The 26,666-nt window shown below is 35.1% G+C and overlaps 1 protein-coding gene across 1 annotated transcript; it reads left to right on the forward strand.

The window, feature by feature from the left end:
• Nucleotides 1-2,592: 2,592 nt before the first annotated feature.
• Nucleotides 2,593-24,619, forward strand: LOC110113277 (probable protein arginine N-methyltransferase 6). Its single transcript, XM_028695028.1, has 8 exons — nt 2,593-2,709; nt 7,099-7,164; nt 17,186-17,254; nt 17,382-17,459; nt 17,633-17,711; nt 18,094-18,188; nt 24,403-24,487; nt 24,585-24,619. The coding sequence occupies exons 1-8, from the start codon at nt 2,593-2,595 to the stop codon at nt 24,617-24,619; spliced, it is 624 nt and encodes a 207-aa protein (XP_028550861.1).
• The last annotated feature ends 2,047 nt before the right edge of the window (nt 24,620-26,666 follow it).

A 26,666-nucleotide genomic window follows, 5' to 3' on the forward strand; every position in this document is an offset into this window, starting at 1 on the left:
ACCTATAACTGAAATAGTATTTGTTTAATATTCTGTACGTAGAACTTTATTACTTTTTTCTGCTATTGAAACATCAGCATAATTCTGAATCACTTGTAACAGTTACGATCTTCAAGGATTGGCTACATCGAATGTGGTCTTGCAGTGTCAGTATAGTAGATTAAAACAGTACAACTGATGAGGGAAGTAAACATAACCCATTGCAGGACAAACGTGATTGTTGAAACCAGAGATACTTCCTAATAAAGTATGGTGAAGCGAGTAGCCTGACTAAAATTTCATTTTGATGAGTTGGATGTTCGTGATGCTAGTGCAAATGTTGAGTTAAAACGTTCTCACTGTCATAGCAACTACTTATAAGCTAATGCATAACGTGCAAGAAACATTGATAGTTATGATTAAACTTTTGGTGATTAAACCTTATTGGAACCATGAACAGATGGATGGGATAATAGTATTACATGAACTAGATAAGTTATACTTTTTCGATGAGCTCTTTCCATTATTTCCTTCTATCCTTTTAGACTAGCTAGCAATGCTTTAGGAGATGACTTTCGCCGAAATTAGGTTAGTAGGTTTTTTGTTGCAAGATTAGCCCATTTGAATTCTAGGTATGCTTAAAATTGAAGCCTTAATAAATCCAAACCTGAGCTAAAAAAGAAACCCAACCACAGCCTTTACACAATGATCGCATACGAAACCCTCATCATATAAGTGAAAGGAACAATAGAAAAGGATTAAAAAAAAGTTTTTTTTTTAAATTTAATTTTATTATTTGTTCATAATGGATTATCAACAACTTGTTAGATAAGTTGTGACAAAGGGGCCACAACAATACCCGAATAATGCTCTACATAGGTTCTACGCTAGCACACATAAGGAGCATCGTGTGTTAGAAATGATAGAAATTGCAATAACTCATGCAAGAGTTATAATCCATTAGTGGAGGTGTGAATAAGGCATGGAAGTCTACAACTAACAACTGGCAATAACTTCAATCAAAATCCACCTGATTGAATCCATAAACTAATGTGCAACTAAAATTATCCATGAACCAAGCTAAGTTTGATCCCATGCCGAGCCATATAGATCATCTGATACGGCGGAGCAGGAGCTGCAAGAAAGTGGGGTTAATTTGGGGGCTGATTTGAAGGGGTTAATTATGAAATATTTTTTAAATGAAGAGGAAAAATTTGGGGACTGATTAATTATGAAATCGTTCCTAATTGAAGAGGGTAGATTTGGGGTTTGGTTTAGGAGCTGATTTGGAGGAGATTAATTAGGAAATGCTTCGTAATTGAAGAGGGTAGATTTGGGAGGAAGATAATTAAGGAAATAAGGCAGATTTGGGAGGAAATTGGGGTGGGGCTGTTTGGGTATTTGCTATTTATTATTTGCTTTAAGTAGGCGATTTTTCTAGAGTTAGGGGTTTTTGTGCTGTTTGCTGAATTTAGATTGTTCTTAGGGTATTTGGGCTCTAGCCGGCGGCTAGAGATTTTGGGAGAGCCAGATCTTCCGCTTAAATTAAAGATCCATTGTATCTTGTTTGTTTCTTTTTCTTATCATCAATTAAAAAGTTTCTCGTGTGATTCCATCTAGTTCTTCCATGTTTGTTGTTTTGGGCTTTGCGGAAATTCAATTTCAGTCAGGGTTTTCTTCTATTTCAAGAAGCGTTTCATATCAAATTGATATCAAAGTGATGTCTTGGGGTAAAATTTAAGGCCCCATGTTGATTTTTGCTGCTTTTTTCTTTCTTTCTTGTTGATTTTCGTTTTTGAAGACTAGATTCTCCAATTTTGGTTATTTTTTATGATTTGAAACCTAAATCTATGAATGGAAGCAAAGAAGATGGAGATGTTGGAAGGTGAGATGGAAAATTTCAAGGTTGGAGGAGGAAAGATATTTGAACATGGAAGGTTCTTATCCATTGAGAGCTGCTTCAAAAATATGGAAGACACGATGAAGTTGATCGAAATGCAGTCAAAAGCCTAACTGGCAGTTCCTAAGGTTGAATCAAAGGGGAAGGAGATTTCGGAGGACAATGATGAAATGGAGAGTGTTTTCCATCGAGGACCTCCATAGGGGGCTTCTTGGGTGGGCAGATTGGAGTATTTTGAAGGAAGGACATCAAGGCGGGGGATGCCGAACCCTTTGGGAGATGACCTGGGCATAAGTAGAGGTGGAATGGAGTAGGGCATGGTTTGGCAGAGTCATAAGGTCCAAATCAGCCAAGGGAGAAGTGGAGAGATTCAAACAATCATTACGTGGGAGGAACTAATGGAGGGAGATGACATTAAGGTATGGATGTGAGAATGAGAAAGTTGAAGATGCCAGTGTTTAAAGGGGAAGATGCTTAGGGTTGGGTGTATCAGGTGGAACGTTACTTTGCAATCAACGACTTGGAAAGGGAAAAACTCATGGCGGCAAGGCTATGCTTGGAGGAAAAGCCTTAGCTTGGTTTCAGTAGAGGTAGGCTTGATATCTGATCTATTCATTGGAGGAATTAAGGAGTGTTTGTCGAAGTGTTTCCAAGCTATTTAAGAAAGAAACCTCAATGAACAATTTTATGCCCTAACTCAAGAGGGGACAATCATGGAGTATCAGGAGAAGTATGAGCTGCTGTCGGGAAGATTGAGAGGAATTTTCGATGAAGGATTGGAAGGGAATTTTTTGAAGGGGCTCAGGGAGGACATACGAGCAGAGCTCAGGGTACTGAGATTGAGAGGTCTGAGAGAGACTGTGGGCTCCGAAAATTTGACCCCGGCCTCCCCGCCTGGGACTGTTTGATTGCTTTTGCTTTTGACGATGGAGTTTTAACGAATTAGTTCCTGGGGTACTTTGAAAGTATTTGTAGACGCCTTCTGTCCGCTTATATAGAAGTTGCGGATCTGGTGGCGTGGCATAGCAGCTTCTGAATTGAGTTATTCACTACTTGTATGATTTATGCAGGTAGATTTTAGTGCACTAACGAATCTCCTGCCTTGGCTCGTAGATGCTTGTATACATTGCAGTTCTTTCACATTTGCTCGTAGATATCAAGTTAAATGTATAACGGGCCTCCTTTAGCAGCTTGTAGGATTTGGTATTCATCATAGTCCTTTTGTATTTTGCTTGTGAAAACTACGTTTGGCGTACAATGGATTTTCTACGATAACTCGTTGAAGTCTGTACTTGTAATCTTTCTGTATGCATCGGTTGGCAAGTTGATGTATTCGCTTATATATCCTTCACTGTCACCTTTAGAGAACTATGGCATATGCACTACAAATTACTCATTTTACTTATAGGCAAGGTACCAAATGGAGAACAAATCTCCAATAATATTTCCCAGGAACTCGGCTACACTACAAATGTATTGTCCTCCACTTATAGGTAAAGTGGCACATACATCGCATTTCTCACAACTAACTCGTAGAGAACCCATTGTATCCATAATCCACCAATTTCCCCTTCTACCTTTTGATATTCATATTTCAATTAACGCGCTACTGCAACTATTACATGCCCTCCATTCTTTTGCTTGTAAGCACATCAATGCATTTGTTCCAACCATCATACCTTTCTCATAAACATGAGTAGGACAAATGTCGCTCGTCGATTACCACTGTTGATAAGTGAATTTATAACATTCGTCGGAGGATTTGGTTCATATATATATATAATTTATTTTATTTTATTTTTATTTTTTTTAGATTTGGTTCATATATGAATTAAGAGTCTTGTATTATTTCTTGCAATCAACATTATCTGTTTGCATCATTCATTCGCTCCATTATGATTATTATTCATGGGTGAAGAGTCTCATATCACCGCTTACAATGACGCTTGTTAAGCAAGTCTCAAATTGTTGTTTGCACTTGAGTTGTATGTTTTCTTCAACTTCGTTGATTGACATATATGAACAAGTTGTATTGATATTTCGTTCGTCTTTGATTGTTTCTTGTAGTTGCTCCTTATTCATAGATGATTGTCATTGTTTTTGTACTTGCATTTCAACTAACATGATGACTTCATCATAAATTTTGTGCTGAGTGCTTGGGACTATATTCAAAACAAGCTTCCCTTTCATCATGTGTCCCTCACATCTCATTTGTTTGTGTGCCATCCATCTAACTTTCTTTACTTATTTAGGAGCATGTTTGAGGTACATTACTTGTATTCATGACATACATCAAAATTGATTCGATTGATTGACATTGCAAGAAATGTGATTGTATTGTCCATCAAAGGCATTCTACGAAATCATGTAGTATCCTTTATAACTTTTGCATCACTTGTTTGCAGCTTCATTGTCCACCACAAACCCTTATTTGCTTGCATGAGATTTGAACTAGCACTTTGCATTAAAGTGACAACTTTTTATCATTCCATTTGAGCTTTCATATTATCATTCAAATCAAGCTCTACTTTAGTTTATTGTTCTTCTGTTGCTTGCCAACAAACCACGCTTGCGAGTTCTTTATTCGTCATGAGCTTTGTGTTCAATAGTGGCATGTAATTAGAAGCTCATTGTTTCGTTAATCATATATTTATCATATGCATAATGCTATATTCCATAAGATCCGTGCAAGTTCAAATTCATCGTCATGTGGTTTGAATTCCATTAACTTAGGTTCATACTCAAGTTCAAGATTCATATCTTTTGCATTTGTTCACTTAGGCCCCTTGCCATTACTTACTTGATCTTCATTTGAATGATTATGATTGTCACTTAAATGCTTGGATATCATAAATTCCTTATGAATTCATCATTTGACCACTTGTCATTTGTTTCAATTTTTTATTCTTAAATGAAGCTCAATTTAGTGTTATTCTTTTATATTCAAATTCATTTGATCTTGATATCATTATTTAATATTCATTGAAATTCAAGTTTTACGTTATCAAGTTCAAGTACAGATTTGCAAGTCCCCTATTGTCTTTTAGAGTTCAAGTCCTTTTCTTTTTCAGACAAAATTTCGTCAGCCTTCCAGCGTCTCCCCCGTTTAGGGGAAATTTTGGGAGACTAGCCTTCCCACCACGCGCAATAAAAGCGTGTATGGTATGTGTTGTTTGTTGAATTTAAATTGTTCTTAGGATGTTTGGGCTCTAGCCGGCGGCTAGAGATTTGAGAGAGCCGGATCTTCTTCTCCAATTGAAGATCTATGATATCTTGTTTGTTTCATCTTCTTATCAGCAATTAAAAAGTTTCTCTTGTGTGATTTCACCTATATCTTCCTTGTTTTTTGTTTTGGACTTGCTAAAATTCATATCTGGCTAAGGTTTTCTTCTGTTTCAAGAAGCATTTCCTATCACCATCCTAACTTTACAAAACAGAAAGCACCTTCCTCAAGACTATGATCATAAGCATGTTCCAAACTGATTGGAATTAAAATAAACCAAACAAGAAAAACAACTAAACTATTCTCGTATCATTAAATGATTCAATGCTTCAAGTTGTTTATTATGATGACACAACCTAAAGCTCTCTATTACCAATTTGGTGTAGGATGGTTTGGGTTAAAGTTTTTTTCTGCAACTAAAATGATGCAATGTATGTAGATTTTGCAAGGATACTTTCGATTTGCATATCCATGTTCACTTACTATGCAAAAAGAAATTGATTTCTTTAGGCACAAAACAATAAATACAAGAATTAGAACCCAATGAAAATGCAATATGATTGAATAAATTTGAAGGAAATCAATGAGACATTTAACTATGCAAAATAACAAATAATGATAATTAATTCACCACAATAAGAATCCTAATTTTATCAAATTTGTATAGTATCAACTATCAGGAATACTAGCAAGCCAATAACAAGATATTTGGAAAAATTTAAGTCAAGGAAAAAATACACAAAAGTTTAGAAATTTGGACTTGGTAATAATACAAGGAGATGACTTTCCATGAAATTAGCTAATAAAATTTGTTTCACGCAAAGGAATCACGCGCAGAATTTGCACTCATAAGATTGAAAAGAGTAATAATATATTGAATCAAATTAACACAATTACTTGCCTCAATCTATCTTTTTATATATTTGTCATCTCTCCATTAGTAGATATGATAGTCATAATATCAACCCAATTCAGTTTTAGATCATCTTAAATTCAATTTTTGATTATTCAAAACCCAAGCACACTTCATGAAAGAAACTTTCTACAGTTGCATTGATCGCATACCAATGCAAAATATAGGCAAAGGGAATGACAGTAGTGATAACAATGAGTTAGTAGATAAGTTGTGACATAGTTGTTGCAACATAATTTGGGTAAGGTACAACAGAGGATCCGCAAAAACATGCAGAGGAAACATTGCCCGCTAGCAGCATGAAGAATCACAATAGTCCACGCAAAAGCTGCAACCCACAATTGAAGGCAAAAATAAGCAAGGCATGAACTTTCATCAAAAGCTAGCTGACATTATCCACGAACTTTTGTGGAATTTGGAATTATCTATGAACCAAAATTGTCTGATTGTACACCTAATCATACAAATCAACCTAACATTAGAAAATTGAAAACACAGCTCTTTCTTGCGCCCATCACGTAGGCATGTTACAAACTGATTGAAATTGCAAAATAAGTCAAATAAAGAAATCAAATAAACTTTTCTCAAAACATTGATTGATTTTATTCTTCTAACAATAATATACATGCAAATTTCCATCTCTCATCTTCATCCTCTCGCAACCTGCCACCCTCATTCCAGTGTCAATGCAATTGCCGCCAGCGTCTTTTCCACGTCCAGCCCTCACCCACCAAATGAATTCTCCCATTTTTTGAGAGTGGAATGAAAATTTGAACTTCCAATGAGATTGTCCATCGATGCATTGTTTTTGGAATAACCTGAGCGGCTTATTTTACATTAAAGCTCCTGCTAATTTGCTCTCTTTTACTGGTGCTGCTATCTTGATTAATTTGTTATTTGACTACCTTTGTACTGTCTTGGTTTGCTATTCTTATATATTTCTACGGTAATTAATATATTTTTTTTCTCCTTTTCTAATTTGTACAGTTTTTTTATATTTTAATCATCTTAGTTTTCCTTTGATTATCAAGTTGTAGGATTCATTTTTCATTGACAATAAGGTTGTTTTGGATATTTTACCAGGCTAGTGAAGTTGTCAAAGGAAATAATCTATCCAACAAGGCTATTGTCATTCATGAAAGAGTTGAGGTAAATTTGATTTTTCAAATCGTATTCTTGTTTCTAACTTCAATAAGTTCGAGAGTATGTATCTTCAAAACACTTCCATTGCACACATCTTCTATCAATTAGTTTGGTTGTTGCGGTACTATTATGAAATGTTATGTTGATCTTTATGTAGATTTGAAGTTTAATGGAAAATCTTTGACTCTAGATTAGTTTTGTTTCTTCTATTATTTGTTGGTTTCCATAATTTTGGCGAGTTTGAACTTCAACAACAAGATGTAAAACGTTGGCTTAACATTAAAAAAAAAATTAAAAAAAAAAACGATGGCTTAACATTGAGGGGAAATTATATGCCTCTCCTAATCAGTGCCTTCACCAATTTTTCCTGTAAAGAAATAGGATAGAACAGAACATTTGTCATATTGAAAACTTTATAATAAATTCACTCTTTCGTGATATTGGTAAGTGTTTTGTTTTATTAGATGGAGTGATGTACTATAGATAGCATTTTAGGAAATTTTTAAAAGTTTGTGCTCATCATTTAATGATGAATTATCGCTTAGCATCATGGAGTTGCTTAATTTTTCACAATTTATACATATTATCATGAAAGCATTTGAAGATTTTTTCAATGATTCTTGGGATTATCTAACCGAATCCTCTACGAGCTAAAACACAATCATTATGATTCTTGGTTAAATAATCAATCAAACAAGTAAACCAATTACTCATTTGAGAAAAAAAGGAATGAGTAAGGAATGAAATCGCCAAAAAAATAATTTGATCCTCACACAAGTACAAACAAATGTTGGTTGGGTTTTTCAAAGTGAAGTGATCAAATGTAATAAGAATAGCAGGAGATGGGTATTATTTTGTGAAGAATTGACTCATAATGTCCTATGCACATTAAAAAATATTGATTTTCATCTATTTTGTCAAACAAAATATCTTGATTAGTTTGGAACATTGAAATAGCCTGATGAGGCCATCTGCATCACTTGACTTGGCCTACATGGGGAGATTAAAAATTTGACAAATGTGATGGATGAAAATTCCACTGGAGAGTATATGCATGCACACTTGTTTTTGAATAAATAAATATTTATTAATTATTTGAAAGAAATATGATATAAATAAACTAAAATAGGGGTGCCTACACCCTAATTTTTCCAAAAGAAGGGCCAGTATTGTGCCTCACTTATCTGCTCACGCATTGCTCCTTATCTTTTTTGATATTGTCAAATTAAAGTAAATCAGGTTGACTTGAATTGCGCCAAATTAAAATAAATCAATTCGAATCAAATTTAGTTGAGCTCGGTCGAGTTAAATCTAGTCGATTTGAGTTTAATTAAGCTCATCAACCCAAATCAGGCTCAAATTAACTGATATGAATTAGGTAATTCTTGTTTTGATCTTCCCAGTCCTTTATAAATTGGGTCATCTGATCCAATAATTGGAGGCACAGGTTTTGTATTTGTTGCCCTCCAACCTTTACCATGACCCTCTATAATAAATAACATCTCTAGGCCAAAAAGGATAATTAAATCATATCATAGCCATCGAACACCAAATGACATGAGACTGGGATCATTATTTTACTTATTCCTTTGCTTTCCTTGCCAACTACTTGGCGAACAAAATGAAAGTTGGGAGATTTTTTTTTTAACAAGAGGATGCTTCTATATGTGGGTTCCCAAAGAGAAGCGGGAGTGCATCCAAGCAAAAAGGAGAGGGTTGTGGGCTTCTTTCTTCGATTCTTTCAGAGAAAATAAGAGGTTTAGAGCAGTGTTGTAAAAGAAAATCTTAAGGGGCTCTTTATTCTTTCTGGTTTTTTGGTTTTTCAAAAATAAGAGAGAGGTGGCTGCTTGTTTTTTGGGTTTCCAAAGGAACAGGCAGGGGAGTGACTAAGATGAAATCGAGAAGGCTTCTACTTAAGGATTTTAGGTTTTCCAACTAGTTGAGAGGGAGATGGTTGTTTTTGACCAGAAGAAATGTACTTCTTGCTAGCTTCAGGTTTTTCTTCTTTCTTTGGGTTTTCGGATATATAAAATGGGAGAGAGATTCCTTCAATTTCTTGATTGAGAGAGGAGGGCGAGGAGGCTTTTTCCCCTAGCCAAGTCCATTTGTCAATGTTGCTTCTCTTTGCTCGCCAACTTAGGTAAGTTAATGGATGTCCAAAACTGGCCAAGCACTCCCCTTCTTTGTTTATGTTGTCTCCTTCTCTGCTAGACGAATGTACTATGGCTGGAAACCATTGAACGCTAGCTTCAGTGAGATAAAATCTCTCAAAGTTAGAAAGCTTGTCTCTTGGTCGCTATGGTTGTTTGCATGATGATTTCCCCAAACCTTATGTCCATTTAGAGCATCCTTAGCTTATGTTTTTCTATCCCAATCCTGTTGTCCTGTTTTTTTAACTCGTGGAAATCCAGTGATTTCCTATGGGTTGTTCTTATTTGAGAACTCAAAGAAGAGGGTAATGAAGTGACATGTTCTTGGATTCATGTTTTGATAACCCTCCAATGCATGAAATAGCATTTATATTAGTGTCCATCCTTCCACTTATATATCAAACCATAGGTTATTCTTGGCCATTTGATTCCAATCAAATAGCTATGTACTTGTTTCAATTCATACAAGTTACATTTCTTTCCTACCAAATCATAGGTTATGACAATTTGCATTTATTAGAATTTGTATCTTTTACTATTTGCTATGTTTTGGGGAATATTCAAATGAATTTGATTAATAAAAACAATCATAAATCATATATGGAATTTTTCATAGACCGTCAAAGGTCTATGTTTCATGTCTCAGAATGAGTAAAATTATTCAAATTCATTTTTGATATTTTTCAAGACTTAGAGCATTAAATAAATTAATTAATTGCTCTAATTTTGATAAAATCTTTGAGCATAAAAATTAAAATGCAGGATCTGCCAAAAGATCTAATGGTTAGATGCGATGCATTGAATTTGCACCATTGGAATTTTTATCTCTGACTCAAACTTCATTGAGATACTTGACATCACATTTTTAAATGGCCTTTGAGGCTGTTTGATGGGAGAATCTTATTTAGCATAGGCTTTGCAGCCTCTGAGTTTTAAATTCCTTAAATGCTGTGAGACCAATACAAAACCTTTAAGACACAACCTTGGGTTGAGCTTGTTACAACTATTCAAATCTTATGTCCCGGTAGCCTTTCTCAAGATGCAAGCCCTGAGCATTTTGATCACTAGGGCACAAAATTAGAAAACCTGTCTAGCCAAATCTTAATGCTTGGTCCACTTTGCATTTAGAGCTATAAGACGCAATGCTATTTTTGCCATGTTTGTGCAAACAACAACACGAAGATCATTCCTCGTTGGCATTCCTCAAGATGCAAGTTGCAACCTAACTGATTGGGAAAACACAACCATCAAGTCAAACCTTAATTCTTTGGCTTCACTTACTCAGCACAAAGCTAATTATACCCGTCAAGACAAATCCTAATTCTTTGGATTCACTATAGTCAAAGTTATGAAAATCAGCATTGGGGCTCATTCCTGACAATGTTATGAACTACATTGTCAATGGACCTTCCTCGAGATGTATGCCCAATCCAATTTTGTAGGTAGATACAATCATTAAGCTGTCAAGTAAAATCCTAATCATCCGATCTCTCTGTAATCAAAGCTATAAAACTTGGTTCAAGTTTGTAACAATGGTAAGAATCTCATGCCTATAGACATTCATTAGGACGCAAGTCTTAATCCAATGATCAGGCATACACAAAGCTAGCAATCCCATATTGACAAATCCTAATCATTGCACCTCTCTAAAAGTAGAGCTTAAGATCCAAACCTAAATAGAATTAGTAACAATGATACAAAACTGAACCCACATGGCCTTCCCAAAAATTTGAAGACCAAACCTCATAGATCAGGCTTGTATAAAATACATTTCATATAGATCAACAAAATCAATTAAGCAATCACAAAGTTACCAACCAAATCTTAGTTTGAGCTTTCCTTTGGACATAAGCCGCAACCCAATAATACCAACTTCGTTATTGATAAACTATCCTTAGACTGTAAGACCCTACCCAAATAACAAGACATGAATAAAGTTAGTAAGTCCACGTCAAATCTTAATTATTAATCCTCAATATAATAAGAACTATTTGAATTAACCTTATGTCGTGATGTAATATGAACCTTGTGCCCATGGGCCTTCCTCGGGATGTGTAAGACGTAAGCTAGATGATCTTGCATGCTAAAAACCAATAATCCTATCAAGTTAAGTTCTTACTTATGTTATTACTATAGCAAAATTTGTTATACTCAATCTTAGATGACTTCATAACAACAATATGAACATTAGCCTTGTCAAATACAACAACGACAACAACAAGCCTTTATCCCACTGTGTGCTCAGCTACATGAATCTTTTTTCTCCATTGTGGCGTGATAAGAGTCAAATTCTCATCTAAATCTAATAAAGAAAAGTCTTTTCTAATATTTTCTAACCAAGTCTTTTTAGGTCTATCTCTACCTTTTTTAACATAAGTCAAATCTAATACATCTACTTTCCTAACCAGGTCATCAGAAGACCGTCGTTTTATGTGAGTGAACCCTCTAAGACGACTCTCTCTAATATTATCTTCCATTGGAGCTACTCCAACCTTTTCACATATATGCTAATTTCATATTCTATCTCTAAGGGTAATGCCACTCATCCGCCTGAGCATCCTCATCTCTGCAACACTTAGTATTATTCTTCTCTTTTAATGGCCAACATTCGACACCATAATGCATTGCAGATCTCACTACCATCTTATAAAATTTTCCCTTAAGTTTCAAGGGGGACTTTTCTATCACACAACAAGCCCGATGCATTCCTCCACTTCAACCATCCAACTTGAATTTTGCTGATAATATCCCCATCTATTTCACCATCACTCTGAATAATAGATCCAAGATATTGTTAGACCGGTCCAGCCGATACACACGGGAACAACCCATCGCAACAGAGGCGGGATCTCCGCCTCCTGGGGAGATCGGTCGGTCTGATCGCCTAAGTGGAGCCATTTTGGAAGGATATTTGAGGGTTTTGAGAGGCAAATTTGAATGTAGGGACTATTTCGGGATTTTCTTTTGATTTGTATGCATTAAAAAGTTGGTTTTCCTAGGGTTAGGGCATCTTGAATTTGGCTAAAAGTTGATATCTCCTAGATTTAGGTTTTTCTTTGGGTTCTAGTGGCGTCTAGAGATTTGGGAGAGATCGATCCTCCTCTCGAATAGAGGATCAATTGTATCTTGCTATTTTTCGTTTCCCTTTCATCAAGTAATACAAATTATTTACTGTTTTTGTGGTTTGTGAGGATTTTGGTAGAGAAAGCTAGTTATTTTTTGAAGTTTGATTGGAGATACGTACTTCCTATCAAATATCTAAAACATTTGCTCATATTAATGACTTGCTCTCCCAAAGTCAAAATCCCCTTACTAGGTCTATTACTACTAAAATTATGTTACATATATTCAGTTTTAGATCTACTCAAACGAACGCCTTTAGACTCTAAGGTTGATCTCTATAATTCAAGTTTACCTTCAACTCCCTCTCTAGTTTTATCAACAAGAAGAAAATTATCAACAAAAAGCATAAACTAGGGTGCAACCTCTTGCAAATGTCCAGTCAGAACATCCGTGACTAAAACAAAAAGATATGGGCTTAAAGCTGATCGGCCCGATCCTTGATGTAATCCAACTGAAATAGGAAAATACTTAGTTAAACCACCTTGTGTTTGAACATTAGTATCAACTCCTATATACATATCTCTAATGATTTGAATATAAGCATTATTAACCCCTTTCTTATGTAGAACTCTCCATATCATTTCTCTTGGAACTTATGATATGCTTTCTCTAAATCAATATAACCTTGAGCCTCGTCAATCTTCCAAAATTATATGACCCAACATTGTAGATTAGACTTGTATAAATTAATGTGGTATAGAAATCTTCAAAACATATTAACCTGACAAAAGCCATCGTCTACTAGAGGCCAATTTGAACCAACATAGATCCTTTTCAATAAGGCAAACTTTACATGTGAATACATGGACATAAACTAAAATGGGCTAGCTCATAGCTAATTAGTCCCCCCAATGATTAGCCAAGTTTCGACATTAGTAAGCCTAATCAACCAAGCTTTCATGCTTCCAAAGCCTAGTGCCTAGTCTATTTACCTCAAATTAGTTATTTGAGGATATATTCAATCAAATCAATTTTTGGAAGGTTTATTTTGTTTGCCCTACTGTCAAATCAAATGGGCCTTCCTTTTAGCATTTTAAATCAAATTTGAATTGCTCCTACATGTGGTCATCAAGTTCTCTCAATTGGACTAGCTCTGAGTTAACATGTCCGCTTAAGCAATCGGATGGGTGGCTGAGTATCAAGCTTGTAAGTCCAACCAAATGAGCTGGGATTGATCTACCAATGCTTAATATTGCTTGCTTGGGTGAATTTGACATTCACTAAGCAAATCTCCATCCCACACTATTTTGAAGGTACCTCTTTTAAATGAGCTAAAATCAAGTCCGAACCTTGAGCATAACTTACAGCTTTTCTTTTAGGGCAATTTGTAGATACAAAGCAAATTCTTCAACCACTTATTTTTTATTGCCTCACATAGCAAGGGATTGATCCTTAAGGGATACCTATCGACTTAAATGTTCCATATGGACTATTAACTTCATTATGAAGAGCGACTTCACAATATGAATTCCTTTTAAAAAAATATGCTTAAGACTTTCCCCTTTCAAGGTAAGTTGGATGTTACTCTTGGATGACTAAATTAATTTTTCCTTGCATGTAAAGCTATCATCAATCAATTTTTAGTATATCATAAGTTCATAACTACTATTGGCATGCTGAAGTGACTTAATACTATGTGCCTTTAAGTCACTTCAGCATGCATAATCCATTTGTTGTATCTTGTCAGTCATGCCTAGTACATTTGAACCATGATTGGCAATATTTTATGCCTTGAAGCCTTTACAATCAAATAGAATTTTTGAAATATTATGAAAGGATTCCTCCTTTGGTGTATCGCAACCTCAAGCATGTTTGTGATATCTGAGTAGAGGCAACTCATTGATCCATATTATTTTTCGTGGAAGTTTTAGCATATGAAATCATTTTACTTTTGTAGGGGGTTCATCAGGAAATCTAAGATGATAAATTCATGAGATTTTGATTGACTACATCCTTTCTATGTCAACAATTTTGACTTCTCTAGCTCATTAATTTCAAGTGGAAGTTTAGCTCATTATGAGCTGATTTTTAGTTCATTTACTGAACTAAAAATTAGCTCATTATTTCTTAAACTTGGCTTTTCTCCTCCCCCCCCCCCTTTCTCTTCTCATTTATCTACAATTTATCTTGCCTTTTCCTCTTCCTGTTGCCTCTTGGGCTGCTGCGGTTATCTGCTGGTTTTCCTCCCATGGGTTGCTTCGGTTTCTCTGTGCCGTGGTCCCCCTTTTACCGAAATTAAGTGAGGCTGTTTGGTCCCTGTGCTTGGCAGCTGAGATCCGTGACTTACCTGCTGGAACCGTGGCCGCCTCCTCTATTTTTCGTTGTGTCGTTTGGGATTTCAGTAAAAGGATTGGTGGCCTTTCATTTCCCCATTTATGTGTGGATTTGAAGTGGTTTTTGGTGCTGTTTGTATTCCTCTTTTATGCCTATATATAGAAGATGTTTGTGGTTGTTTTAGGTGGTGAAAAAAGTTATTTTTGGAGTAAGAAAACTTGCGGGTTCTTTGGAAAAAGCTTGAGAGCTTTGTTCCACATCTTCTTCTATCTCTTGGGAAGACTTGCGAGTTCTTCTCCATCCTTCGTCTTGGCTTCTAATCTCTTTCGTCTATCCGCAAGTATCCACTCCATTGTATCCTTCTTCTCAAGAAAATGCAGTTTTAGGATTGATGTTTATGTCATGTTTCTGTCAAAATTTGTAAGCGTCCAAGTTGTAAGGGTCGTTTGTAAGAGTTTTTGTTTGTAAGTCCTTTTATAATATTAAAGTTGCGTTTTTTTTTTTTAATTTGTCTAGTTTTTATGAGTTCATGTCATTTTCTATTTCTTAGAAAGGTCTTTTTTTTATTATTAAAAAATTTGGGTCCCTCCCCAAATTTTTGATTGCATCAAATTTGGTATCAGAGCAAGTTGAGAAATCCTAGGATTTAGTTGTCAAGTCTTATTTTTGGTTGTCAAGTTTTGTTTTGTCAAAGTCAAATCTTGTCGTGAGTCCTTTTTGTGAGTCTAAGTTTTTTAGGTTGAGTCTTTCTTTGAGTCTCTCTTTTTTTTGAGTCGTCTAAAAAAATGGAAAAAGACAAAATAGTAATCCAGTGGAAGAAAGCAATCCAGAAAAACTTGAAGATCCTCTTTCGATGGACAGATGGATTCCGTCATAATCAACAGATCCACTACAGTATGAACTGTACAAACTTCAATCATGGATGCATTTGTGTACTGAAAGATATATGAAGAAGAAGCAACGTTTACAAGATCAGTTTCTGCAAAAACGAGATGAGATCATGCAAAAGTATGAAGATTTGATTAATGAATTGGATGCGCCATCTTCACCTCCTCGAAAGAAACCAAGAACTGATTCATCGGGAGCTGAGTCCGCAAGAAGGGGAGTCTGATGTAGGCAAAGGGGGGGTCAAATCAAATCCTAATATTTGATTTTTGACTTCTCTAGCTCATTAATGTCAAGTGAAAGTTTAACTCATTATGAGCTGATTTTTAGTTCATTTATTGAACTAAAAATTAGCTCATTATTTCTTAAACTTAGCTTTCTCCTTCCGCCCTCCCCCTTTTTCTTCTCATTTCTCTACAATTTATCTTGCATTTTCCTCTTTTTGTTTCCTCTTGGGCTGCTGCGGTTTTCTGCTGGTTTTCCTCCCATGGGTTGCTTCGGTTTCTCTGTCTCGTGGTCCCCCTTTTACCGAAATTACCACAAAGGCTTTTGGTGGTCTTATTGGCGCATACCACGGTGCTCATACGTACATGGAAGTCCCCGTTCTTCAGGCCTCGCCTCGCCGAGTGAGAGGAAGAAATTTTAATTGAGGCTGTTTGGTCCCTGTGCTTGGTTGCTGGGATCCGTGACTTACCTGTTGGAACTGTGGCCTCCTCTGTTTTTTGTTGTGCCGTTTGGGATTTCAGTAAAAGGACTGTTGGCCTTTCATTTCCCCATTTATGTGTGGATTTGAAGTGGTTTTTGGGGCTGTTTGTATTCCTCTTTTATGCCTATATATAGAAGATGTGTGTGGTTGTTTTAGGTGGTGAAAAAAGTTATTTTTGGAGTAAGAAAACGTGCAGGTTCTTTGGAAAAAGCTTGAGAGCTTTGTTCCACTTCTTCTTCTATCTCTTGGGAAGACTTGAGAGTCCTTCTCCGCCCTTCGTCTTGGCTTCTAATTTCTTTCGTCTCTCCGCAAGTATCCACTCCATTGTATCCTTCTTCTCAAGAAAATGCAGTTTTAGGATTGATGTTTATGTCATGTTTGTGTCAAAGTTTGTAAGCGTTGTTTGTAAGTGTCATGAAATTTAAGAGTTTTCTCTAATATTATAAAAGTTCCTTTGTTTCTTATTTCGTGTCTTTTTAGAATTTGGTGAATTTCTTTAGCATTTTTAGTATTTCTTGGATATAGGAAGATATTATTTTTATTATCAATAATTTGGGAGAGGGACCCAAATTTTTGATTGCATCAGCTAGTATTCAACTTTATGTAACATGAAAAAAGAAAATATGTCTTCGTTAATTTATATATTTCACTTTTTTTATTTTCTTCGTTAATTGTATCAACTTTTCTTTTTGAGCGTTCATGTTAAATTTCTTTCATCTATTTTTTAATATATTGGAATTGAAGTTACCTTTTTATCCTCCTTCATTTGGTGATTTTCATCTCTGAAATTTTCATCCTTGCTCTTAGTTATTTCTAGACGTACTTTGTTTGTGAGGCAAATTTGACACTTGTAAACAATGTTTAGATCTCATTAAGTATCTTTTTGCAGAAAGTTAGCATCCAGGAGGAGGTAGACGTCATAATTTCTGAATGGATGAGATATATGCTTCTGTATGAGGTGCACTTCAATTCTCCTAATAAGAATATAGTGGGCTGTCATTTAACTGAGATGATCAATTCAATACTTAGGAATTCTTGTCCCTATAAATGCCTAAAACTCTAATGCTATGTTTTTGCATATTTAGAGCATGCTGAGCAGTGTGATTTTTGCAAGGGATAATTGGTTCAAACACGGAGGGTTGATCCTTCCTTCACGTGCAACAGTAATGTTTTGCTACTGAATATTTATTTCTTTCTTTGTATTTGTGCATTCTGATGTAGGTAAATTTGTACTTGTAATCTGCCAACTACTCACATTCAAAGAATTTTTTTTTATCCTATTAAATGGCAATTATGGTAGATGATTTTTATGCTGAATACTCTTCTTTTCTTGTAGCTGTATATGGCTCCTGTTACTCACAGTGAAAGATACTGTGACAGCATAAATTTTTGGCGTGATGTCTATGGAATTGATAGTGCGTAAACCAGTGACTCACTTATTTAAGAAGCCACAATTTTATTTGCATTATATTTGGAAGTTATGGAAAGAGATGAGCGAGTTTATTCTATTATCATTGTTACTGTAGATTGCAGAAGCAAACATACAACAGTATGGGGAAAAATAAATTGAATGGAATGATATTGTAATCCAAGCTGAATCTTGAAGCAAACAGTAGCATCATGGCTATCAGGTGGCGTTTTTAGACTTGCTTCACTAGCAAATGCGCTTATGCTGAAGAAGCTATGAGAATATAAACTTAAAATTATGTGAAGATGATAAATAAGGAGTATTTGAATATGGGAATCACAAATTTATTATTTTCTTCAAATTGCTGATCAATTTCTCTTGATAATCCGTGTCCGTGATGCTCCCACTTGCAAAACAGTGTGCGTTTGAAGAGCCTTCTATTGAGACAATTTCAGCTGAGAATGTCCCGACATGGCCATTCGTTGTGAGTTTCTCATATTATGCAGCTTTAAAAACTTTTTTGTTAAATATTTCTCTTGTATGAGTTTTAATGCTTGCAGTTATTCTAGTAATATTGCCCAATAAGTTGCTCTCCATGCCAAGTATTTTTCTTTTCTGCTTAAATATCAATAAAATGTTGATCTTATACACGAATAAAGCATGTCTGATTTATGTAATTTTCATCATTTCTATCAAAAATTGAAAAGCTGCAGTGGCACAATTTCATCTCAGCTCCTGTGACAATTGAAATTGCGAAATTCCCAACTTATTTGATTTGGAAGCATGGTGAAAATGTTTTTTAGTGCATCCAACACTTTTTGGGCCGTGAATGAGGTGTTGCTTGTATATTTGTACGGCATTCACCTAGCATGGAGTGGGAGTTGAAGTGGGAATTGAGGGAGTATTTCTTGTGACAATTTTAGTAGTTTTTTATTCTTCCCAGACATCAAACGATTAGCTGATTAAGGTTATGACTTAAAAAGAAATGTATGTGGGAGGCGGCTGGGAGTTGGGGGAGGATTTATTGCTTTTTACAAGTCATTTAAATCTTTAAGCTAGGGGTTCGAGTACTATATACGATGCACAATTACATTCCGATAAGGAAGAAATAATGATGTTTAGAATGATGAAAGCAAATGTATTGAGTAATAATAATAGGTTTAATAATGAGTCGTACTTTACAATCTTAAGTAATGTTTTCTGTATGCTCTGAACTCCTTATCCCTATAACAAAAATTCAAAAGGGTGACTGGGCGCTCTCAAATGGTGAGTGGGTCTTTCATGCGGTCCTACCTGATGGATTTGTGCTCATACATGCGGCTCAGTTTTGTCTCATGGCTTCAATTCCCTTATTAGAGATCAAATCCTACCATGCATAGTGATCCATTAATTTCAATTGAGATTTTTATACCAACTAATAAAATTAATGTTGTTAAACTGGGTTCACTCTCAAGTAAGGCAAGGCAGAGCTATTTTACTTCTCCCACCTGTCAAACTTGTGTCATTTCTAATTTATTGCTTACATGAGCACCTTGACCTGAGGCACTAGGAGCTGAGGCAATTGCCTTTCCAAAATTATAAAGATAAGTTATAATAGTTGAATAACAAAGGATGAATTAATTTTTCATGATTACAATTTGATAGGGGTCGATGACATGAATGGGCAAGTCCATGACTAGTAGGTGAAAGAAAGGGCACATTCAAAAATAAGTTGGATCAAAGGTTGGCGCAAGAGTTCTATATCTTTATGGTGGAACATAATAAGTTGAGGAGATAAAGAAAAGATTTATGGGGTTAACAATCTAGTGCGGGAGTGGGGAGAATGGATGATGATGAAGACGGATGATAGTTAACATTTGATTAGCCTGGAGCTAAGGGTATCATTAAGTCGAGTTAAAGCAAGTTAGGCTTGGTTCAAACTCATAGTTTTTGGCTCAGTTTTACTTGAAAGAACTTGAACTTGAATTGCTTTTCAAATCAAGTTGCTTGACTTGAAATGAATCAAATTTGACAACTCAAAATCTGTTCAAATTGTCTCAGATTTTAATTCATGAATGTTATGATATTATTTTCACTCAATATAGTATTCAATTCAACTTGAAATAAATCCAAATTAACTAACATGTAAAAATGTGATTATATTTAGCTTTTCTCATAATTTTTTCATAGAAATAAGTTAGAATTATTTGCGTGTATATGATACAGTGATATATAATTCAAGTTCATTCAAATCATTTTTCAAATGCGTATCCTAGGCTCAACATTAGATTAGCTTTGTGTACCATACAACTTCGTGGCCAACCTCATCGTCAAGTTATGTTACAATAGAAACTCTCTCTTCTGAATGATGGCAGTTGGGAAAAATTTTGAGCTATTTCGGCTTATTTTTTATCTCTCAACCTTGAGCACAAGGTTATTTTCCATGCTGATGTGAGTGTTAAGTAGCAAAACATTATCTTGAGCTCAAACATAGTGCAGTAACATTATCAAGAATGAGTGAATAATTCAGAAATGTGGATACAATATTTCAAGTTTATCATAGAAGGATAATAAGACCCAACAAGTAAAAGAACATTGCCAGCAACAAGCCAATTGGAATAGCCCGTGGTTATTTTATTTCAGCATTAAACCAACCCTCAAACCCATTTTAGTTATTTATTATTAATTGTATTAAAGGAGATGGTCTAACTCTTTATTAGATCCAAATCGGTTGATGTAAACACTATAAATAGACCCTAGAGTTGGAATTTTAATTCGGAAATAATATTTATCTTTTTTTCTTTTTCTACCCCCTCTTCTTCTTTAAGGAGTCCACGCCTATTCAAAAGATTTCTTCTCCTTTTTTATGTAGATCAAGAAGCTTAACACTATATAAGTTATTTAAACATAAATTTTTGTTATTTTTTAAAAATCTATTTAGAAAAGTTTCAGATCCTAGAATGCAATTTATCTTAGAAGTTTATAATTTTACCTATTATCAATTAAAATGATGATTGTCCTTTTATACTCTTTACAAGCAAGGTTTTAAAAGGCAAAATCGGGAATCGATGCTTTTTTTCTAAGCGAGGCGAGGCGTAAGCCTCAAAACATTTAAAATAAATTAATTTAAAATTATAAATAATGACAAAAAATAACAAAATATTATGTCAACTATGAATTTGAAGATTTGTTTTAAGATAATATTACTGGAATACAAGATTTATGTTGAGGCAATTGTTTCAACCTCTCAAGCATCAAGTCAATACAATGTGCAACACAAGGAGTCCAGTAAAGTTGAGGCCTCTTCTCCATTAACATTCTTGCTGCAGCTTTGTATGCACTTGCATTATCAGTAACAACCTGTACTACTAAGGTATCTCCCACTTCCTCCACAACTTCATCCAACATTTCAAATAATAATTGTGCATCCTTTACAAAGCTTGAAGCATCTACTGATTTGAGAAAATCTGTTCCATATAGATTGTTGACCAAGAAATTAATAATACTTTTATGTCGAATATCTGACCAACCATTTGATATTATTGTCACTCATGTCTCAATCTAAGTCTTCTTAACATCATTCACCATTTTTGAAGTTGTCTTAACCTCCTCATTCAGCATCCAAGTCCTCAGCTCATACATGCTTGGAAGTTGTATTGCTCTTCCATAGCTTCCAACAGATCGTAACATATTGATCCACGACAGACTCCTGACAATATTAAATGGAATCCCATTTTCATAGATGAATCTGGCGATATCCAAACAAACTCTGTTCCTAAGTTCTTTTGTAGTTGTAGGAGGCTGAATATCCTAAGTATTTATGTTTTCCTCGTTATGAATATTTAGCATAAATCTATCTATGGGCCCCTGACTGCCTCAGTCAGAAGAAACTAGATGGCTTCCAGTACTGGAACCTTCATGCTGTGATCCATAGTAAGAAGAGTTTCCTATCATCTCTTCAATATTTCTTTGTGTGACCTCCTTTGTGGTGGCAAACTTTTTAAAATAATTTGTACATTCCTTTTTCACCTCATCAGGAACTTTTGCAAATGGTCCCAGATTGACATGAGTGCAGGCTAGATGATCCTTCAATCTCTTGACGCCACTAGTTATGCGTTTCTCACAGAAATTACATTTTATGTAAACATATCCCTTCTTTGCACCTTCACCAGACACTTCAACTTGAGTTTCATATTTCCATGCAGGATCTTTCCTTTTTGTGCCACTAGTCATGCTAACAATAGGACATATTTTAACAATTATTTGTACTATCAATAATATAACAACATAGAATACAAAAATATACCAGTTGCTGGGGGTCCAAGGGGGCAGCGCCCCCGGAACAAAATTGTATTATAAGAGTAATTTTGAAATTCTGCTTGTTGTATATGCTCAATAACGAGCGTACCGAGCGGTACCGCTCGGTACCGAGCGTGTACCGAGCATGTATAGCTAAGTACCGAGCTGTACTGGCTCGGTACCGAGCATGTACCTAGCAGTACCGAGCATGTACTGAGCGGTACAGAGCTTGTACCTGCTCGGTACCGAACATGTACTGAGCGGACGAATGAAAGAAAGTCGAATCAGTAGTTATTCAAGCTTTCGTTACTGCACGTCAAAGTCAAGGCCACAACACCGCGTACCTGCTCTTCCGACCTAATCGATGCCTGAACGTTTCCTGTACTCACAACTTCGGCTTCGTTTATTTCCCTACGTCGTCTCCTTCCGACTTCGTCTCCTACATTCACGGCTTCGTCTCCTTCCCTTACGGCTTCGTCTCTTTCTCTCATGGCTTTGCCTCTAGTTCGCATTTCAATTCTCACAGGAAGCCCTAATCCTATACGCGAATACATGAACACGAATCGGCTGCGTTGTATTTACATATATACCGAAGAAAAAATTTCGAGGAGGTGCCTCATACTGCCTCGAGGCATTACGCTCTAATGCGTACGCCTCGTGCGAAAAAATCATAGGCTTCGCTGGATGGTTCGAGGCGTAAGCCCCGATACGCACGACTTCTGCCTCGACTTGAGGCACGACTCAATGCGGACTCCTCGCCCGCTTTTTTAATGGTTGTTTACAAGTACTTATACTTGAGATATATTCTGAAGTTGAATTTTCCTTTTAGGGTTTATTTAGCATGCCTTATGCTTTTCTAGTTTTTGTTGGAGCTTTGCAAAAGCTGTTTTATGAGTCTTGATTTTTATTCTACTTCTTGAAAAAGTATTTTTTTTAATGCAAATTATAAGAAAATATGAGAAAAATTACCTTCGTGCTTTTATAATCCAAATAATACCCTCTTACTTTCTCATAGCTTATCAGCAATTGAAATAATAAGCTCCTCAAATGCGAATTGAAATAATAAGCTTCTCAATTGCGAATTTGTGGATTACATTATCGAGGCAAGAATATGGACATGAAAGTGAAGAGTAGATAGAAGAGAGCATGAAGCTAATAGAGTAGAGCAAATAGAGTAGAGCACATCTTTCGAGTGGCTTAGCCTCAAAGATCTCGATGCTCTGTGGCAGAGGTAGCTGTAGAGGATGAAGAAGATATTAGATCTGCTAAATGAGTGGATGTCTCTTCACCATAAAGTCTATATGGAGTGTAGCTCTAATCATATAAGAAAATATATAAATGAAAAAGTTATTATATTTTTTTGTTTCCAAGAATTAATGTGGTGAGAACCTTTTCACAGCCATATCTGCCGAAGTGTGGTAGCTGCAAAAAATTTATTGTTCAACTTTTTTTTTTGGAGAAAAATTTTGATAATACCCATAACATCTTTCAAAAATTATATTTTTCCCGCAATAGTTTGACAAGTATTTTTACAAACAGCTGAAGCTATCCCAAATGAGTCCAAGTGTTAAACTTAAAGAAAAATCCTCATTACAATTTTTGTTTTTACTTTCTTGTATATTCTTGAAAGAATAATTTAAATTACATTATTGCACATTACTTTATTAAAGCATTTGTCTGTTTCATTTTTCAACGATCATAGCTTTTTGAGTATATTAATCTAACAAATAGCTGAAATTTCCCAGATGGGCTGTAATTGTTAGAACTAAAACTAAATTCCTCATGACAATTTTAGGTTTTTGCTTTCTTGTCTGGTGATTTTACCATAGATGCGATTCTTGAAAAATAGTTTAAATTACATAGTTGCACTTTATTAAGCATTTATCTTTGTTTCATTTTTAAATGCCAACTCTTTGATTATATTGATCTTGTTCAGGAAGAACAAAAAAGTTCTTGCTTCACCTTTGTGTGTGCATGCATCCATGCATGAACGTATATGTAAGATAGCTTTGTGGCAAAGAATTTATTGAAGGATGCACCCCATATTCTCATTTCTACCTGGATTTTTAAAAGTCATATAGCGTTAAGTTAGATATTTGTTTCCCCAAAAAAATTTTTGAATTATATTATTTAGACTTCTGTTGGCCCCTATATTTTCATTTGTCATTATGTGATGGTGATCTTTAAATTGTAAATTTTTCATGAGAAGCTTTAGTTATTTTCTTTTTTGAGTACTGATCTTGAACCTGTCATTCACTTCACTTTAGTATTGAACTAGCTTGTGCTTTGATATGTGCATAGCTCTTTGATAGCATTGGTCATGCTTAGAAAGGTTCAAAAGGTTTTTGCTTATTAGTTTGTCAATTTTAATCCCAAACTTAAAAAAGAAAAAAAAAAAAGATTGTGGATTTCATGAACAGGTTAAGTTTGTAGATTGCTACACAGTCACGGCTCGTGAGCTTGAATCTATCACTACAAAGTATAAATTGACATCTATGTTGCGAGGTAGGATGTTCTCATATTAAAATTTTATTCTTATTGATTGTAACCCCTATTTTTGGGTCATGCTTCTCTTGTAAGTTCTGCAATGATATTCTTACAGATTCTCTAGCTGGAGTTTTCATTTATCATCTATAGATAGGGAAATAAGCCTCAGACGTGGATCATGATCAAATTTGGGATATAAGAACAATTTTTAAGTACCCTTTTCATCATTTGTCGAAGTTAGTATTTACCTCTATAACTTTTTAGTGTTATTTTTGGTTGTCAGTGGTTTATTAACTCAGTTATCTTACATGGATAGGGCCAACCCAATTTTAGTTACCAAGGAACCTAGTGGGACAGTCTTGTTAGGCCTCTTAAGTTGAGGTAGTTGTGCCAGTGGCTCATTATCGAGCACACTCAGTCGCTTCTCACTCTCACGTTCACTTTCTCAGTTACTTTTTTGTTTGCATCTTATTTTAGATTTCTCTCCTCACACTTATGGGCTTCAGTAATTGGTGTGTTCCTGCCTCAACTTCACCAGGACATTGTCCTTTTTCCTGCTCCTAGACCTCAGTATTGGTAATTCAACATCATTGGTGTTCCTTGTTATGATGCCCCGACATATGTCACCTCCTCTGATCTCAATGCTCTGTTTTATTAACCTTTGTTGCTTCTATTGTGACCCCACTTCCAATGAAATTGGTGCCCTATTTCCATCCATAGTACAGATCATTTATGGATGATACTCTATAGTTGTAAATCTTTTTATTCTTCTCTCTCTTGAAATATATTTGATTTTTCTCATTTCATGTAAACGAATTGAGAATAGTAGAAAAGTGGCACCTATTGATTGTAGAAACTTAGACGAGCTTCTTGATGTTTTACTCTATTGTGAGTTGGATATTTTATGAGTGTGGACCGTCACTTTGGGCTGCAGTCCTCTCGTGACTGGAAAGAGAGAGAAATGAATAATCAATATTTCCTAAAAAATGATGAGAGAAATCAATGAGCTATGGAGACGAGAGAAAAAGGAGATAGGCGGTCAATGGAATATTTGATTTGTTTCAATTCAAGATAATGAAATAACATCAACCTAACCCTTTTTATTGAAATAGGGTTTATAATTTAAAATGAAAATTTATTTTGTCATCTAATCTAAATTAAACCATATCATCTCAATTCAAATTTAAAATAAGATTATTCAATAGAATTATCAAGTCAATAGTTGGAGCAACATAAATTTGTTCAATGGGTTTTTTGTCTAATATTTAAAATAAGCATCACGTAAATGTTGGCTATATCTGATAAATAAAGGTTGACCAAATAGAATACTAACATCATCCTTAGAATAACTGCCTAACTGATTCGGTTCACGACATGTTTCAATGATAGTTAGAGATATCTTGTTAACCCATACAACATTGAAAGGACTTGGAGGTGGCTCTTCTTTGAGATTGCATTTAATTAATATGGCTTTTCATACTCTCTTCACAGTACTTCCACCAATTATGACTAACTTGGACCTGCTGCTATTTGCAAGAAGCATTTGTATGGAATATTCGACTTTTCTTTCAATCTTCATCCATGTGAGATCTAGTGGAATTCATCTTGCAACAGATGAATGGACATCATATTTACCATAATTTATCTACTCATCTCTTGAACATGGGTTATTATCTTCCACATCCTTAGATGAACCATCACATATATTATCCTCGTGCACTACATGCTCAATTGCCAAAGAATTATGAGGGTATTGAGATGTAAAGTGACCCTTATAGAGGATTGTATAGAAGGCAGTATAGTAGTTATCATGTTTTCTGCTGGTCTATGAACCCGCATGTTATCATGATGAATCATAGAGCAATAGGTGTTGCTACCACTTCTAGATTTGTGTAGGAACTTTAGCTATAAGGTTTTAGTTTCATGAATCCAAGCTATTAAAGTAGCTAGTTGAATAAGATGGTCCTTTGTCAATTTGGTATTACTTATTAGAGAACATATCTTCAAGAAAATAACAGCCCCAAAAATCATGCTAATATTATATTCTCAAACTTGATGGTGATTTTATCAATTACTCGACTATTTACATATATTCTCGAACTACCATCTTTTTTAGTTGCAACTAATTCAAGTACAAAATATGGATTCATAATCCCCAAATAAATATTTTCCTATGCAATTCATTCTTTTGTCTTTT

This window comes from Dendrobium catenatum, unplaced genomic scaffold (genome assembly GCF_001605985.2).
Source record: "Dendrobium catenatum unplaced genomic scaffold, ASM160598v2 fragScaff_scaffold_621, whole genome shotgun sequence".
NCBI classification, from domain to species: domain Eukaryota; kingdom Viridiplantae; phylum Streptophyta; class Magnoliopsida; order Asparagales; family Orchidaceae; genus Dendrobium; species Dendrobium catenatum.

Coding starts and splice junctions, on each gene's coding strand:
- LOC110113277 (XM_028695028.1), top strand. CDS start 2,593: ATGGAGTATCAGGAGAAGTATGAGCTGCTGTCGGGAAGATTGAGAGGA. Junction 2,710..7,098: donor ACATACGAGCAGAGCTCAGG/GTACTGAGATTG, acceptor ATATTTTACCAG/GCTAGTGAAGTTGTCAAAGG. Junction 17,255..17,381: donor GATATATGCTTCTGTATGAG/GTGCACTTCAAT, acceptor TTGCATATTTAG/AGCATGCTGAGCAGTGTGAT.